Raw genomic sequence first — 17466 nt, 5'->3', positions numbered from 1 at the left:
ATCCTGTGAGGACAAGGAGAAACTTATCAGGACAGTTACTGCAGCAAGGCTTGTAGCAAGAAACAAGTCCTCTGACAGAAGGAAAAATATAAATCATGGTACACCAGGAAAACTTTCCTTCCCTTGTTTTTATATGCCTGTGTAGAAGGATGTCTTCTGGAGACATTTCTGCCTACCTCTTTGCCTCTTTACTCACTCCTCCTAAACAAGGGACTTGCTTAATTGGCCTCCCTTCCTTTTCCCTAGAAGCATTGCCTTAGAGCAGGCAGAGGCACAAACAGGGCCAGCAGAGCAGGCCTTCTTGTAGGGAGCCCTGCATACACACAGCCAGCCACTGCAGAGGGAATCTCAATTGGAGGTGCACTTTTACAAACCCAGCCCTCTAACACAACACTCTCTCTAACAAAGTGGATGTTTCATCTGGTACTCGCCTGCACTTGGAGTCTATTTCTTATTTGATGGAGGATAACGGTAAAAGAGGCTGCTGGCTATTGTGCCCTCTTGATTCCCAATATAACACTATTAATCAGAAGGAATAAGAGAAAGATGCATGTGTTGATGCAGATTCAAGTCCTAAAAATATAAGAGGAAAATAAATGTACACTTACTACGTTAAAACTAAGCGACACAACACCACAAACTATTTAAGATGCATACATTTTGTCATAAAACATAAGGACATAAGGGCACACATGGGTGACTGTAAGAAGTTCAAAGTATGGCTTGGCTCTGAGACAGAGGAATGGAAATGCAATCTGGCAGGGCTACCCAGGGAGCCTCAGCCACAGAAGAAATGGGTGTTATGTTTCTAAACCCAAGAGGACTATATGGGCTGTTCTGTGACTGAAATCGTTCATGTGTACATGCATGCACACTTGCAGGCCACATGGTCAGTGTGATAAACAGCACGGTGGAAAGGCTCTGAGAGCTGCTCAAAGTACCCTGCCCTGCCAGAGTCAGGCTTTGTCAGCTCTTTCCTAGAACTGTCTGGAAAGCTGGGATTGGCCACACCTGGAAAGAGATACTAAATGTGGGGACCAGTTCATACAATTTCATTCTAGACAGGAGGACAATCTACCGAATCAAAGAGCCAGTTAGAAAGACAACAGCACAGCCAGAAGTGGTGGAATTACTATCAGCAAGAAAAGACACCTGACCGTAGATCTGCCATAATAAAATCTAAACTACTGTGTTGTTTCTGTTTCAACGTGAAAGTCTCTGTTAATTATCTCTATAGGAAGATTCAATGTCTGTTCTGGGTAACGTGGCTCAATGACTTACAAGTCACAGGAAAGATAAATTCAGGGAAACTTCAGGTGATTATATTTTGACTCTATTTGTATGGTTTGAAGACATACCAAAGGAAACAGTCTATTATTTCCTGATTCTTTGTATAAAAATTCAACCTCCTTGAGTCACAGCAATCATAATAGTCCATTTGAAAGAATATGTGTTTTTACACTTTCACACATTTTGTTAAATTATTAATGTAAAAAAAACTTCTCCTATTCTTTCCTCCCAAAAGGAATAATCAAATAACTCAATTTTTGACCTGATGCACGCGCAGGACTCAACTATTTCTCCATATTCTACACTCAGAGAAAGAGATGAAGATTATGCTAATAAGAATTACTGACATCTGGATTAAGCATCTGGCCCTTAGTATCGTGTCGTGATTTACAATCTAGGGATAAATTAGCTGGCACAAGAGGTAGGTACTCTGTGATTGAAATTCCAGATAGAATCCAGGAAAGCTGCCTTACACAAACACCTATCACATTTTCTGCTACCCATAGAGAGGAGAAGCCCTGAGTGAATGTGTGCTGTTGACATGGGCACAACCACATTGAGAACACCCATGGGGGTGGCAAAGCTTTCCCCGGGTGAGGTTCAAAGGTACGGTAAAGCTTTCTTTGGGAGCCCCAGTGGGAATAAGGGATCAGTGAGTGCAAAGACTAGCAACTGCAGCTTTCTGGTCCCAGATGTTTACAACCTGAGACTGCTCACTTACAGAGACCTCCTACTGGAACCAGATAACCCCTTCCCCTGTACACAATAAATACACTGACGGTTCAGCTCCTGACGGTTCAGGAGACCCCAACCTGATCCCAGTTCTCCAGGACGTGTCTCTGTCCTTTGCATTCCCCTGTTACCCATAATTAAAGTTCCAGAAGCCAAGTCCGTAGCTGCCTTTGTCTACAGTAGCCCAGGGAATGCATCAGCTTCTCATGGCTAGTATGTACCCAGAAGGTATGTGTTGAACTGAACTTAAACAGATGTGTGTGCATCTCTCACAATCTGTGTGTTTGTGCGTATAAACTTGTAGGTGTGGCTGTACATGTATGCACATGCATGTGGAGGCCAGGGGTCCACACCAGGTGCTTCTCCAAACACTCTCTGCCTAATGTTCTAAGATGGGGTATATCACGAAACCTGGAGTTCACTCATTTGGTTAGACTAGGCTGGCCAGCGAGCTCCAAGGATCATCCTCCCCAGGGCTGAGATTACAGGTATAGATCGCCATACCTGAGTATTTACGTGGGTACTGTGGATCCGACCTCAGACCTCCATGCTTTTGGCAAGTATGATGTCAACTGAGACATCTTTTCAGTGCTTTAAGAGATATTCAGAAAGCGCACTGGAAGGTGTTGGGGATTCAGCTAAGGGCACTGCAACCTACCCATGTGGCTGTCCTAGGAACGGCAGACACCCTGCACACCTGAGGATACCAATGTTCCTTCTTTGGCTGTCTTTGTAAAGTAGAGAAATGTGAAGATAAAACACAACAGAAATGTACAATATCGTGTTGGACAATGACACAGCACAGTGCAACACCATATATGATTTTTAACATGTTAACACAGGCATGAATAACACATCGTCTAGCCATGTCTACCTTAGAGATTCCATTTGGACCTGGCCACAGCTCAATCTTTCCTCTCTCCATCCTGTCAAGCACAGCCCACTTTCGAGCCTCTGCAACTGCGTTTCCTCTCCCAGAATGGCTCTTCTTGAGACGGCAGGTGCTTTTCTGTCATTTAGGGCTCAGTTAACTGTCACTTGCCACAGAGGCCTTCTCTAACGTCCAGATCTAAAACCATCTCCTCACCCCATCACTTTTTTGTTTCAGCTCTACCTGAAACTGTCACCGTACTTAGCTGCCGCCTGTCTTGTCCCAGGGAAACTAGGAACTCCTAGAGCCGAGGGGCCTTGTTAGTTTGGATGCTATCCAAGGGCACCTAGAAAGGCACCTGGCACACCACAGTGCTCAGGAACCATTTCCTGAGGGAATTTGTGAGTCTACATTGGCACAACTTAAAACCTCTTCGTCTCAAGGCTTCTAAGACTAAAACAAATGCCTTCTGCTGAATCATCTTCAAATTTCTAAAACAGAAATGGAGCAAAGCAGAACACCTGTGACTAGATAACTTTTAATACTTAGATTAGACCTGAGAGACCAGACGTCGCCAAGAACACCTGAGGTGAATGCTGCCATTTAGTCTGTTTATTTTAATCATGCTGATCTGACCCATAAAAATTAAAAGTAATTCCTTCCACTGTTTTTACGCTAGGCATTACTGTAATTATAGTCTATTACTAAAGCTATTACATTCTTTTCTACCCAAGTTAGCTTGTACTTTTTAGCAATGATAGCAACCATCTATCTGATAGATCCCTGGCACTCCTGTTGCAGGAGAGATAGCAATAAGTGAAGCATAGTGTGAGCATATTGCTGAATGAAATTCTTAGAAAATGAGTTTCCTTCCCTCAGCTGGAAGAAGAAAACACTGCACATTAGGCCAGCCATTAGGAATCAAAAGCCCCGCCCACCACCACCAAAATGCCACAACTATGTTATGTGGAATCTGGCTCTTACACATGCCTACACATGGAATTTGAATAACGTCTTTACACAGTTAAAGTGGAAAGCTTTTCCTTCAAACATGAGCTCAAGATTCATTCAAATACAAATTTACTGGCACAGTTTCAAAACCTAACTATAGTGAGATATTTTGTCTATGTTAAATTTAAACCTCTTCATTTTTCAGGCTTACCTGTTATAACTAATAGGTTTTAAGATAATGAACAGTCACAGACTATAAAAAAAAATCCCACTCTTATAAAACCAAAGATCATTTTGTGTGATATGTGGCTTCATTTTTAAAACTTCATGTACTTGAAAAAATTATATACTCCTGGAAGAAATGATCATTTTCCACGAAAGGAAATGTTCCTGGGATAAAGGCTCAGCGCAGAACTGTAGTGTACACCATAAGTAAAGGCTGTCTTGCCATTTAGCAAACACAGAGCTTCTTCCCACATAATGGTAGGAGGGAGGTGGTATCCAGGGGAGGGTGGAGGGAAGCCTGGGTGCTCATACACCAAGTACACAAGAGTGCAGGGCTCTGAAAACAAAACTGTGAAATATCTGCAATCACGCAGCAGCTGATGGAAGCAGAAGCAGAGATCCACAGCTAACACTGGGCTGAGCTCCCAAAGTCCAGTCGAAGAGAGGGAGGAGCGACAATATGAGCAAACCAGTCAAGACCATGATGGGGACATCCACTGAAAAGCTGACCTGAGCTGATGGGAGCTCACAGACTCAGGTCTGTCAGCAGTGGAACCTGCATAGGACCAGGTTAGGCCCTCTGAATGTGAGTGACAGTTGTGTGGCTGGGGCAGTCTGTGGAGCCACTGGCAGTGGGACCAGGATTTATCCCTAGTGCTTGAACTGGCTGTTTGGAACCCATTCTCCTTGGAGGGAAACCTTGCTCAGCCTAAACATAGTGGGGAGGACCTAGGTCCTGCCTCAGGGTAATGTGGTAGACTTTGTTGACTCCCCTTGGGAAGCCTTACCCTCTCTGAGGAGTAGATGGGGTGGGTAGAGTGGGGGGAAGGTAGAGGGAAGCAGGAGAAGGGGAGGGAGTGGGAACTGGAATTGGTACTTAAAATGAGAAAAAAATTGTTTTAAAAAAATAAATTAAAAAAAATCAATGTTAGCTTTAGATTATGCCCAAGAAATTATGAGATGAGAATAAGATTGTCTGATAGTAGGGTATGAAAATAATCAGAAAATTTTTACTGTTAAATAAAAATAATTTATTTTTTTGTGTATGTTTTTATTTTTATTTATTTATTTGGTGTGTGTTGGAGAGAGAGACACAGAAAGTCAGAGACAGAGAGGGAATATTTGGGCACATGTATATCACCAAGTACTTGAAGAAATCAGAGGGCAAAATTGGGTGTTGGTCTATGAATGTCATCTTGTTAGTGACAGGCTCTCTGTTTTTTTCCCCCTATCTATGCCAAACTGGCTGGGCCATGAGCCTCTGAGGGATGCTCTGTCTCCACCCCATAGCTCCCTGGAGGAGCACTGGACCACGGATGACTGTGCTTCACATTCAGCTTCTATGCAGGTTCTAGGGATTTGAACTCAGGTCCTCACAGTTGTGGAGGGAGGTCGCTTAAGATTCAAACAACAAATGAAACTTGCAAAACTCAGGCAATAGACCAAACATGAAATCTGAGGAAGCCCCTGAAAGAAGACTCACAAGGCTCTGCCCCAAGGCTCTCTAAGCAGTAACAGTTGCTGGAGGGAAGAGACATTCTGACCAGCTGAGCTGCCTGTAAATGGTGCAGGGAGCTCCAGGGGTGCAGCTCTTGTACGGTGTCACTCAAAGTCAGAATTTCTTACTGACTTTCGAGATGACTTTATGGAAGTATAGAAATTTGAACTGCATTACAATCTTGGTTAAAGTAGTATCTCAAAGAATATCCACTATGTGCACACAGTGGGCTAACACTCAAGGGCAGATGGGGCAAACAGCTTAACTTCAGATGGGATCCTCAGTGGGGTGGCTGTGGGGGCTTCCCCCAAACACTGCTGGATTTAATGACATGTGACCTTTTGTTATAGTTCTTGATCCAAGTAGCTTCCAGGGAGTGGAGATTCCATTCTACCTCTCCACGGAAGGAGAGATGTCACTGCAAAGTGGGATCTGGACCAGGATGGAAGAGTCACTGACGGGCAATAAGCTACTGCTGCAGCATGTGGAGGTATGCAGTTCTTTCTTGTGAAAATGGGTCTCAGAAGGATGTCTGGTGGATCCCTGGCATTTCCTAACCCAAGTAGCTCAAACTATGAAATGAAGACAGCTAACATTAAAATTCCCTTCCTCACACAGGCATGTGGAGGCATGGTGACACATGGTCAAGGCAGCTGACAATGCTACAGATGGGGGGGGGAGATCTATCCAACTCTGTGTACCACTGAGAGACAGATGGGATCCACAAAGAGTAACACAGAAATACCAGGCAAATGGCTTATGCTTAGTGTAAACCAACAGGAGGAAGACAGCCCAAAAGTGTGTGACTGAGGAACACTAACTTCCCTGAATTCAGTTTTATTTTTTTCTTTTTGGTATTATTTTTTTTAAAAAAAGTAAGCATGACAAATTTGCTTAACCAGACGTTTATGCGCTAAAATATTATTTAGAAAAGAAGGCCCAAAGGCCCAGCACAAATTACACATTTTAAAAAATCAATTTCTGTTTCTTAATTTCTTTATAATATTTATTCTTTGGCAATTTTATACATGCACACCAAGTATTTTGATCATACCCACTGTGGTGGTTTGAATGAAGATGCACGCACCCCCACCTACCCTGTAGGTTTATAGGGAGTGGCATTATTTGAAAAGATTAAGACATGTGGCCTTGTTAGAGTAGGTGTAGCCCCGTTGAAGGAAATGTGTCACTGAGGGTGGGCTTTGAGGTTTCAGAAGCTCAAGCCAGGCCCAGTGTCTCTGTCTTGCTGGTGCTATGGATCTGGATGTAAAACTGTAAAACTCTCAGCTAACTTGCCAGTAACATGTTTTCCTGCTTCCCACTATGATGACAAAGAACTAAACCTCTGAAACCTACAGGAAAACCCCCAATTAAATGTTTTCCTTTATAAGAGTTGCCATGGTCGTGGTGTCTCTTCACAGCAATGAAAATTCTAAGACATAAGTTAGTAATAGGTATTGGTATTGCTGTGATAGGCCTGGATGTGCTTTTGTTTGGAGAAATACGGATTTTGAGACTTTGGATTAGGAAAGAAGTTGAATACTTTAACTGGGGTTTAATGGGCCATACTAGTAGAAACACAGAAGACAGTGGTGCTGAGGGTGTTTTTAACTGTGTGGGCCTGGCTCAGGAAACTTAAGAGAAGAATATCAGCACATGACCTAGAGACTATTCTTGTGGGTTTTTTGGCAAAGAATGTGGCTGCCTTTTGACCTTGTCCAAAATTCTTCCTGAGACTAAATTGAAGAGTTATGGACAAACAGCTTTGGAAGAGAAAATTTCCAGACAGTCGAGTATTGTGTTGTGTGGTTATTCATGGCCACACTCATGCAGATCTATAACAGAAGGAAGCAAGCTAAGCAAGGAAAAATACAAAATGTACAGTTTGAGGAGAAAAAGAGCACCAGGAAGTGTAAGAAATCAAGTCCAGTGCTCATGAAGATAAAAAGTTTAAAGGACACCCTGATGCTAAATGGAATAAAGGGAGTGGTGACCTCAGGGTAAGACCCCATCCAGCTAAGCTTCCAGTTTGTGGAAAGGAATTAGAGAAAAGTTTTAGGTCATGTGTGGTAGCACAGGCCTTTAATTCCAGCACTCAGAAGGCAGAGGCAGGCAGATCTCTGAGTTTAAGGTCAGCCTAGCCTACAGGTCCAGTTACAGGACAGCCAAGCTCAGGCAGTGGAGGAAACCATCAGAAACAAAAGGCTGTTGAAAATGTAGTTGAATGAGTGGGTCATGCTCCAGTCCCAGAAAACAGCAGAACGTGGTAGCTTCAGTCACACAGTTCTGGCTTCAGAGTCAAGGATACAAGAAAGGGATTATGGAGTCTCCCCCACCCCCCATGACTAAGGAAAGTCGCTGAGGCCAGGTATGTGTCAGGGGTGTGCCTGCATGGAGGCCTAGAGAGGCCATTGTGTGAAGCTGTGAGAAGCCTGGATTGCTTGGAGACCCCAAGATGTTGGAGATACCAGAGTCATTGGATACCCACCAAAGAAAGCTGCTTACGGGAAAGGAACCAGCCAATGAGAAAGAAGTGAACTGGCTTTGTGGGAGCTTAGCCTGTTTTGATGCTCACCTTCCTGGGCCTGGATGGAAGTGGGAGGACCTTGGTCTTCCTGTAGGGCAGGGAATTTGGACTGCTCTTCAGTATCGAGAGGGAGGGGGAATGGACTGGGGGGAGGAGAAGAGGAGTGGGGATGGGGGAGGGGAGTGGGGGGAGGGGCAATGTGTGGGAGGAGGGGAGGGAAATGGGAAACGGGGAGCAGTTGGAAATTTTAATTAAAAAAGAATAAAAAAAAAAGAAAAAAAAAAGAAAAAAAGGTAAAAAAAAAAAAAAAGAAGTGTGTTGTAGTCAACAAAGCTGAAATGAGTTGGAGATCTGAAGAGCACTTTGGCATCAGACATGGAGATGCAGAGTTTGGAGCTTATTCAGCTGGTTTTTGGTCTTGCATTGGTCCAGTATTTGCTCACTATGCTCCCCTTCCTCCCTTTTGGACTGGTAATGTATATATATTCTGTACCATTGTATGTTGAAAGTATATAATCTGCTTTTCTATTTTGATCTTATAGAGGATTACAGTTAAGAGATTGCCATGAACCTCAGAAGAGATTTTAGACTTTGAACTTTTAGACAGTGCAGATATCGAGATAGAATATGGAGACCTTTGAAGTTGGCCTGAATGCCTTTTGCATTGTGATATGGCTACAAGTCTATAAATGCCAGGGAGTTTGAATGAAAATGGCCCCCATAGATTTACCTAGAGTGGCATTATTTTAAAGAATTAGGGCATGTGGCCTTGTCAGAGTAGGTGTGGCCTTGTTGGAGGAAGTGTGTCACGGGGGTGGGCTTTGAAGTTTCAGAAGCTCACCAAGTCAGGCCCAGCAGGCTCATTCTCTCTTCCTGCTGCCTGCAGATCCAGATGTAAAACTCTCAGCTCCTTCTCCAGCACCATGTCTGCCTGTGTACAGCCATGCTTCTTTCTATGATAATGGACTAAACCTCTGCACTGTAAGCCAGGCACAATGGAACGTTTCCCTTTGTAAGAGTTGCAGTGGTCATGGTGTCTCTTCACAGCAAAAGAAACCCTAAGATACCCACCTTCCAAATCTTCCATGCCTTCAACTTTACTTCCCCCTTTCTTTTTTTAGATTGAATACCCCATCATAAGCTCAGTTTTCTTACTTATAAAACAGAAATAGTGTACAATCCACTAGACTATCATGAGAATTAAATGAAATAATGACAAAGCCTGGCATTCATTAAAGCCTTAAACAATGGCAGGCAACTTTTGCCAACATCTTTACTGGGTTTATCATTTGACAAATAGCCTAATAATTCTTTTTCCATCATTTTGCCTCATGACTACATGATATGCCTTTATCAGGTTTACTTTTAGCTCAATATAACTGAGATAATTGGAAATAGTCTATTGTAATGGCATACCTTATAAATTTTCTACAGTATTTGAGTCTGGGAAATTTATAACCTGGGGAAGGCTCAGATTTTATGACAAATTCATTATTGCAACTCATTAAAACTAGCATGTCAGCTGACCCATCTGTATTAGAACTGAACATTTCATGGCTATGATTCCTTTTGTTCCTAAGAAGCATTACCTCACATGGACTTCTGGACATTGAAAAATTAAGAGAGAATTATTGTGCACGATTTAATTTGCAACATGTTAAGAATTACGTTTGAGATGGGGGGGGCTTTGTTTGTGTACAATATCAGAAAGTAAGACTAAAGAACACAAAACTTTATGGTAAAACTGTAGCCAATAAATGATTATAAAGAAAGAGGCTGAACTGGGTGGTGGTGGGGCGCACCTTTAATCCCAGCATTTAGGAGGCAGAGGCAGGTAGATCTCTATGAGTTTTGGGCAGCCTGGTCTACAGAGTGAGTTCTAGGGAAGCTAGGGCTGTTACAAAGAGAAACCCTGTCTCAAAGCACACATACACAAAAGAACAAAGAAGGAAGGAAGAAGGAAAGAAGAAGAAAGGAAGATTGAATAAAAGTAAACCCCAAGGAAGTCTTAGAATTTAACACTGCAATTGTTCATAATTCTGGGCAGTAAAACAAATTTTCACAGTGTACATAGTAGGTGCTTAATAAAGACTTCTTAAAGTGCTAAAATTGATGAAAACAAATCATTAGGGTTTTGTTATGTTTCTTGTCATTGGATTACACGATCTTTCTTGCTTTGAGTTTCACTTTAATTATGTGCTTCATACTTACTGTATTTTTTGTTTCCATTATCGTGTGTGTGTGTGTGTGTGTGTGTGTGGTGTGCATGTGTGTGGGCAGATGTGTGGGTATGCATGCATGTGAAAGGCTAAGGTTGATGCTGGTAATCATCTTCCATCATTACCCCATCTCTCTTCATTGTGACAGGGTCTCTCCATCAATCAAAGCTTGCCTATATGACAGTCTTGCTAGCTAGCTTGCTCTGGAATTAACTTCCAAGTCTAGAGTTACAGGCTGGCTTCCATGGTTACCAGACATCCAAGTGGGTTCTGGGAATCTGAACCCTTGCCCTTATTCTCCCATGGATAGTGGTTTACTTACTAAGCCCTATATTGTGTGTTTTGCAAATTGAATGTGGCAATCTTGAATACAGAAGTCTACTGGTGCCATTTTCCCAACAGCAAGTGCTCAATGTTGTGGTTTGGTGACTGTCATGGTATTTCAAACTTTGTTATTATTTTTATACATGTTATGTTGATTTAGGACCTTTCATCTTTGGAAGTGCTATTAAAATTGTTTTAAAGTACCACCAACTACACTTATAATGGATGGTGACTTAATATTGTGTGTTCTGATTGCTCCACTGACAAGCTGTTCCTCCATCTCTGTCCCTTTCCTCATGTCTTGAGACATGGCAATAATGGAATGAGGCAGATTAATAACCCTACAATAGCATCTAAGAAATAGGAAATGGATGTTGCTCTTCTCTTTAAATCAAAAGCTAGAAATGCTTAAGGTTAGTGATGAAGGGTATGTCAAAAGCCAACCCCGGCCAGAAGACAGCAGCCTCTTGAGCCAGTTAGCCAAGCTGTGACTACAAAGGGGAGGCTCTTGAAAGGTATTAAAAGTACAACTTCGGTAAAGATATGGATGGTAAGAAAGCAAGACAGCTTTGCTGCTAATACAGAGAAAGCAGGCCTGGACAGTGGAGCAAACCTGCCTCAGTACTCCCTCAAGCCAAAATCGAATCCAGAGCAATGCTTGGTCACCTCGATTCTGTGAAGGCCGAGAGAAGCGAGACAGTGGCAGAAGAAAGGTTTGAGGGAGGGGGCTTTTAGTGGCCATCTCTGTATGAAAGCACAGGTGTCACAGCAGGTGCTGATGTGATGCTGCAGCAAAGCATGCAGTACACGCAGCAGAGCTCACGATGAAGGCAGTGCGCTGAATAACAGATTCCCAGTGTAGATGTTCATTTACTGTTTGCAAAGTCCCAGGCCTTTCAGAACTACAGTAACTCAGCCAGGTGGTCATGGCGCACACCTTTAATCCCACACTTGGGAAGCAGAGGCAGATGGATCTCTGTGAGTTCAAGGGTAGCCTGGTCTACAGAGTGAGTTGCAGGACAATCAGGACTATACAGAGAAACCATGTCTCGGGGAGAAGAAAAAAAGAACTACAGTAATTCTGCTCCGCCTGGGCTCCATACGTGGAGTAGCGGTGGCTGGGTGGCAGCGCCTGTTTACAACATGCTTAGTCAATAGCTTACTATTGAGACCTACTGCTTAGGAAAGAAGATTTCAAAATATTGCTGCCCTTTGATAATGTACTTGATCACCCCAGAACTCTGATAGAGAGGTACAATAGATTAATGTTGTCACAAGTGCTAATACAACATCCACTATGCAGGCCCTGGGGTCAGGGACAACTTTAATTTTCAAGTCTTATTATTTAAAAAACAGAGATTACAGCTGCCCCAGGTAGTGATTCCTCTGATAGACTTATACAACTCAAACTGAAAATCCTCTGGAAAAGATTTGCCATCCTAGATGTTACTGAAAACGTTTGTAATCCTGGAAAGATAGCAAATACCAATACTGGAGTTTGGAAGGAGTAGCTTTCAAGCCTCATGGACGATGCTGAGTCGTTCAAGACTTCAGCAGAAGAAGGAACTGTAGTTGTGGTGGAAATAGAAGCTGCTAGAATTTGAAGCAGAGCCTAAAGATATGAATAACTTTTGCAACCTTTGAGTTTCATATGTGAACAAAACAAGTGGTTTCCAGAGACAGCTGACCTGAGCTCATGGGAGTTCATAGACTCTGGGAGCCTGCATGGGACCGACCTAGGCCCCCTGCATGTGTGTGACAGCTGTGTAGCTTGTTCTAACTATGAGGTTCCTAGCAGTGAGATCATCACCAGTCCCAGCATGCTTAGCTGGCTTGTTGGGAACCTGTTCCCCATGCTAGATTATCTTGGCCCACCTTGATGCAGGGGGAGGAGCTTGGTCCTACCTTAACTTGACGTGCCATGCGTTGTTCACACCCATGGGGGGCCTGCTTCTTTCTGAATGGAGACACCTGAGAAGGAGTGTATAGGAAGTGGGGGGAAGATGGGAGGCGAGGGAGGAGTGAGAATGGGAGGAGAGGAAGAAAGGAAAACTGTGGTTGATACATAAAATAAATGAAAACAATTTAATTAAGAAAAAGGGGGTTTCTGGAGATGGCATCTGCTGTCATAGATGCTGTAAATACTGCTAAGCTTACATCACAGCACTGTGGAACAACAGTCCCACCCTGTCACTTGTATTTTAAATAAACGCTAATTGGCCAGTAGCCAGGCAGGAAGTAGAGGTGGGGCAATGAGAATTCTGGGAAGAGGGAAGTTTCAGTCTGCAGTCATCACCCAGACAGAGAGGAAGCCAGACACAGGACAAGCAAGATGTGACTGCCTTGTTGAAAAGGTACCGAGCCACGTGGCTAACATAGACAAGAATTATGGGCTAATGTAAGTTATAAGAGTTAATAAGAAGCCTGAGATACTAGGCCAATCAGTTTATAATTAATGTAGACCTCTGTATGATTTCTTTGGGACTTAACGACTGAGGGAACTGGGCAGGACAGAAACCTCTGTCAACATCACAGGGTTCAGACTATCACAGAATCTTAGGCAATAAGCAGCAGCTGGGTTTGAGAGGACTGACTTCATCTCTGAAGGAAGTTCTCCTACGGGCAGAACACTACCAAACAGAGAAACTGAAAGTGTAAGGGAGAGACAGTTCACACAGTAAGCATCCCGGTTCTCTTATTGTAAGAAATTGCTATAGTTACCCAACTTCCAGGCAACACCACCCTGATCCGTTGATAGCCATTGACATCAATGTCAGCAAAACAATCAGGACTTGTTGAAGACTCAGACGAAATAATCAAGTATGTTTAAATTCAGGGTCTATGTGTTGTTCTTAGAGACACAAGGTACCACACGGCTAACAGATGACAGCGGCACAGTAGGAGGCCAGCCCCCATGTGCTAGCAAACATCTTGCTACTTGTTTTATGATAGTATTTGGTCTGAAACCGAACCCACAACATCCACAAAGGATGACTACGGCCAATTATACTATTCTTTACAATGTAAACAAGGGGCAGAGACACTGAACTAAGGTTCAGCTGTTTAAAGCTAGAAGTCCTTCAGAAGTGACAGAAAGTTGTAGGTGGGGTGACAGACCTGCCTATGTCAGTTCCCTGAATTATGGGGCCCTAGCTTTTGAGACTTGACCAAAAGTCCTGCATATATTCCATCATGGAGAATAAAGTTACAGGAAACTCAAGGCAGTTGATTCTGTGATTTGTTTGAAGGGCTATCAAAGGTTGATTATCAGTAGATGGATTCTGAGAAATGTGGACTTCAATTATTTAAGACATAAATGTTTCCCCTTATGAGGTTTAAACAGATCATGACAAATCTGATACAATTTTTTGCCATCAATAGTTATATTTTATCTGTGATAGGAGGGTTTTGATATTTTTATCAAAAGATTTTATGACCAAATTGTCAGAAATTGGTGAGTTTTATAGAAAGAATGTACAATTCAGCTCATAGATTCATAACCTTAGTCTGTGAAAAAGGGATATGGCTATAGATTATATAGCTCTAGTTTTTGCTAGGAAAATTTATATGCTGTCAAGATCTTTATTCTATTGAAATTGAACTGGAAAAGGCCCTTAAATCTGTGGACTGTAATAGAGCTGATTGATAAAAGAGATTCAAAAATCCCTTTTCAAGGTTACACCTGGGGAAGGTGGTGAAGCCCTTCCCTTGCTGTTGGGCCCAAGACACTCCATCAGCAAATGAGATCTTAGCCAGGCTACTCAGCCTCCCCATACCTTAGTTTCCCCACATGTAGAACAGAAGTGGTCACAGTACCACCTCACATGCTCTTGTAAGGACAAAATGAATTGATACAAATAAAGTATTTTGAACAGGAATTGGTTTATAGTAAGAAATTGATATATGTCAGTATTTATTATTATTTTTTTTCAATAGCTTTTACAGTAAAAGTCCTCCAGCTGGGCAAAGTGTGATATTACCAGCACCTCTCCATTATTCAGCCTGAAGAGGAGGAGTGGATCTTTCAAGATGAATACTCATTTGACTGTGACCAGTCTTTGGACTTTCCTCTATATCCTCCGGCAGCTGCTCTAGGATACAGTGTAGATACGTTGATGGAAACAAGGCTCAGTGAATGTCTACTGTAGACTAGGTATTGTGTCTATAGATGCAATTCACTCACACTCTTCCAGTGACCCCCTCAATATTACATTTTATAGATGAGAAAACTGAGGCATGGACAGGTTAATTAACTATAACTAACATCTCTAAACTACTTAAACTCAGTCCGCCTTCTCAAGCTTGCTCTACGTGGACATGGAATACAGATGGACATTAAAGTATCTGGAATGTTTCCAAATGTAACAGAAAGAAGGGGACTAGGAAATTCCACCATATTCAGGCCTAAGCAGGAGAAGCCAACCGTGTTAACTGTACTGAATGTCAAAGTCAAAAGAGATTATTGAACTCTGCCTAGATTCAGGCTGGAAGCAAAATCCTAGTGGATCTAAGCTGGAAGGCAAGGCAAGGGATGGTTAAATGAGGATCCAGTGGGTGCTCTCGGCAATATCTCCATTTTAAAGCAAGCCCATAGCTTGGCCAGGAAGAGTTCTTGTCTTCAAGACAAGAAACTAGGCAATGGGAGCTTAAATTTGGAACAAGGTCTCAATCTAATCAGGAAAACGCCAGAAGTGGACAAACATCGCAAGTAAAAACAAAGAGTGAATCCAGAAAGGGGTTCCCTGAGATCCATCCGAACAAGTTGTGGTCACCACGTCTGAAAACATTCTCCACACACACACACAGACCGTGGCCATCTCTAGTCTGATCACCTTATCTCACCACTTAGAACTTGCATATGGCTTCCTAGTGTCCTCAGATAAGGTCAATGTCTTGACAACTTTTAGAATGCCCTTCACGGTCTGGCCCTGTCTACCTGTCCAGTCTGCTTGCTCTACATTCATCTTTCATCCCATCGATACAAGCAGAAACAAGTGTATTCCAGGGCAGACTAGCTACAACAAAATCCTGGTATTTATACATGCTATCCTGCTGACCTCTACTCAGAACTCATGCCCACCCACCTCCAAGTAGGTAATTCCATCATGCTGCGGTCTCACACTGACCAGAACTTCCTCTGAAGCCAGCCTTGCTTTCATCTCCTGAAATTGGCCTGCCTGCGAGGAAGGAGTATGTTATGACAAAACATTTGCACCCCCCTCTTTGGCTACTGGACTATTAAAACATTGAGCCCCAAAAGAGTAGAATTTCTCCAAGATTCTTCTGTTGAGAAGAGGAGAAAGAGGAGGAAGAAGAAGCTATTTTCCAGAGCAGGAATGTCTCCCCAAGAAAGGTGTATAATTTATCAGATGATCCTGCAGGAGATTCTTGGAGATGAGACAGTGGTGGATGGAACCATACATCTAAAAGTCTCATCAAAGATGAAAGCACTGCGGGGTGGGGGCACAGAACCCTGGCTTGTTGGCACCCTTTGCAACCAGTCTTCATTCTCCACCTTTTTTCTCAGTGGTTTGCAGTCCCCTTTTAGGGGACACTAACCACCTCTGTCTCCTCAACTGAGAATCTCTGGAGGGCAGGCCAGTATCTGCCCTGTTTCCTTTCTTATAGTCCCATTGCCTACAGCCAAGGAGATGTTAAAAAAAAAAAAAAAAAAAAAACTTGTTTCCAAAACAAAGGAAAATAAAAGCCTGAGGTAGAGAAGCTCATGGCGAAGACCACTCACAGAAGACCGAGTACATGCTGGCCACATCACTGAGTGAAGAACACACAGAGAATGAGGCTCTTAGGAACACTTGGAAATGCCTCCAGAGTTTAAATTTCAGCCACTGACTTGTGTAGCCACAAAATAACAGGTGTCTATAAAGTACCGGAGTTACTTAAAACATCTCAAACTATCAGGAGACATGCAAGCTGGGCTCATTCTTACCTTGTGGGACCAGTTGTGAAGTATCTGGGATACGAAGACAAAGTAAGTAGGTTGACAGAGCAGGGGAAACAAAGGCTGCAGAGAATTCTGACTACCTCTGCTTAGAATTGGCATGGCCTACCAATTAAAAGGCAGGGAGAAGCAGGGGGCCAGCACTCTCCTTTAATCCAGATCTCAGGAGACACAGGCAGGCAGAGATCTTGGAGTTCTACGACAGCCAGGACTATATACATGAGACTACATACACGAGGCCCTCTTGGGGAGGGAGGGAGAGGGAGAGGGAGAGGGAGAGGGAGAGGGAGAGGGAGAGAGAGAGAGAGAGAGAGAGAGAGAGAGAGAGAGAGAGAGAGAGAACAAATGACCTCTCTCAACAAAACCAGAAGCATAATATTAAAAAGTAAGGACAAACTAAAGTACAGGCTATTTTGTTTTAATCATCCACAAAGCTACATCTAGATCAGACTTGGGTGGGGGGAGACAAATTAATCCAAGACTTCTTATTTTGTTATAGCTTAAAGCAAACAGCTTTTTAGCAATACTATGAAGCAAGCTGGTAAAATAAATGGAAATGAAATCCAAGGGGTTTAAACATGAAAATTTGGGGAGAAAAGAACTCCACAAAGCAAAACAGACAAAATACAAGCCAAACCAAACAAAAGCTAAATCAAATAAATAGGAATTGCCGTGTGCCCTGGAGGGCTGCCAAGGAGCGTGAGTTTCAACAAAGAATGCTCTGCTACCAGCTCAGAAAAGATGAAGCAGTGAGTCTTCCGCTGCTGCTGGAAAGGGGGTGGTGTAGCGAGAGAGGGCAGCGAAGCTATTTCTGACACCACAGACAGCGCTATAACCTTCCCCAGGACCCACGAGGGCAAGCTACTGCTC

The 17466-nt window shown here is 43.0% G+C and overlaps 1 protein-coding gene across 2 annotated transcripts in view; it reads right to left on the bottom strand.

Annotated features, from left to right (window-relative positions):
* Nucleotides 1-17466, bottom strand: part of Efcab11 (EF-hand calcium binding domain 11) — a 167521-nt gene that overhangs the window by 104685 nt on the left and 45370 nt on the right. The window contains exon 6 of one of the 2 annotated variants that reach the window (XM_057782924.1): nucleotides 12543-12608. The exons of the other annotated variant lie outside the window; for it this stretch is intronic. Coding sequence (XP_057638907.1) covers nucleotides 12543-12608 — 66 coding nt within the window. The remainder of the gene's footprint in view (nucleotides 1-12542; nucleotides 12609-17466) is intronic. 2 annotated transcript variants of the gene reach the window in all.

The sequence above is a fragment of the Chionomys nivalis genome, chromosome 10 (genome assembly GCF_950005125.1).
Source record: "Chionomys nivalis chromosome 10, mChiNiv1.1, whole genome shotgun sequence".
In the NCBI taxonomy this organism is placed as follows: Eukaryota; Metazoa; Chordata; class Mammalia; order Rodentia; family Cricetidae; genus Chionomys; species Chionomys nivalis.
This window is presented reverse-complemented; position numbering and strand designations above follow the sequence as displayed.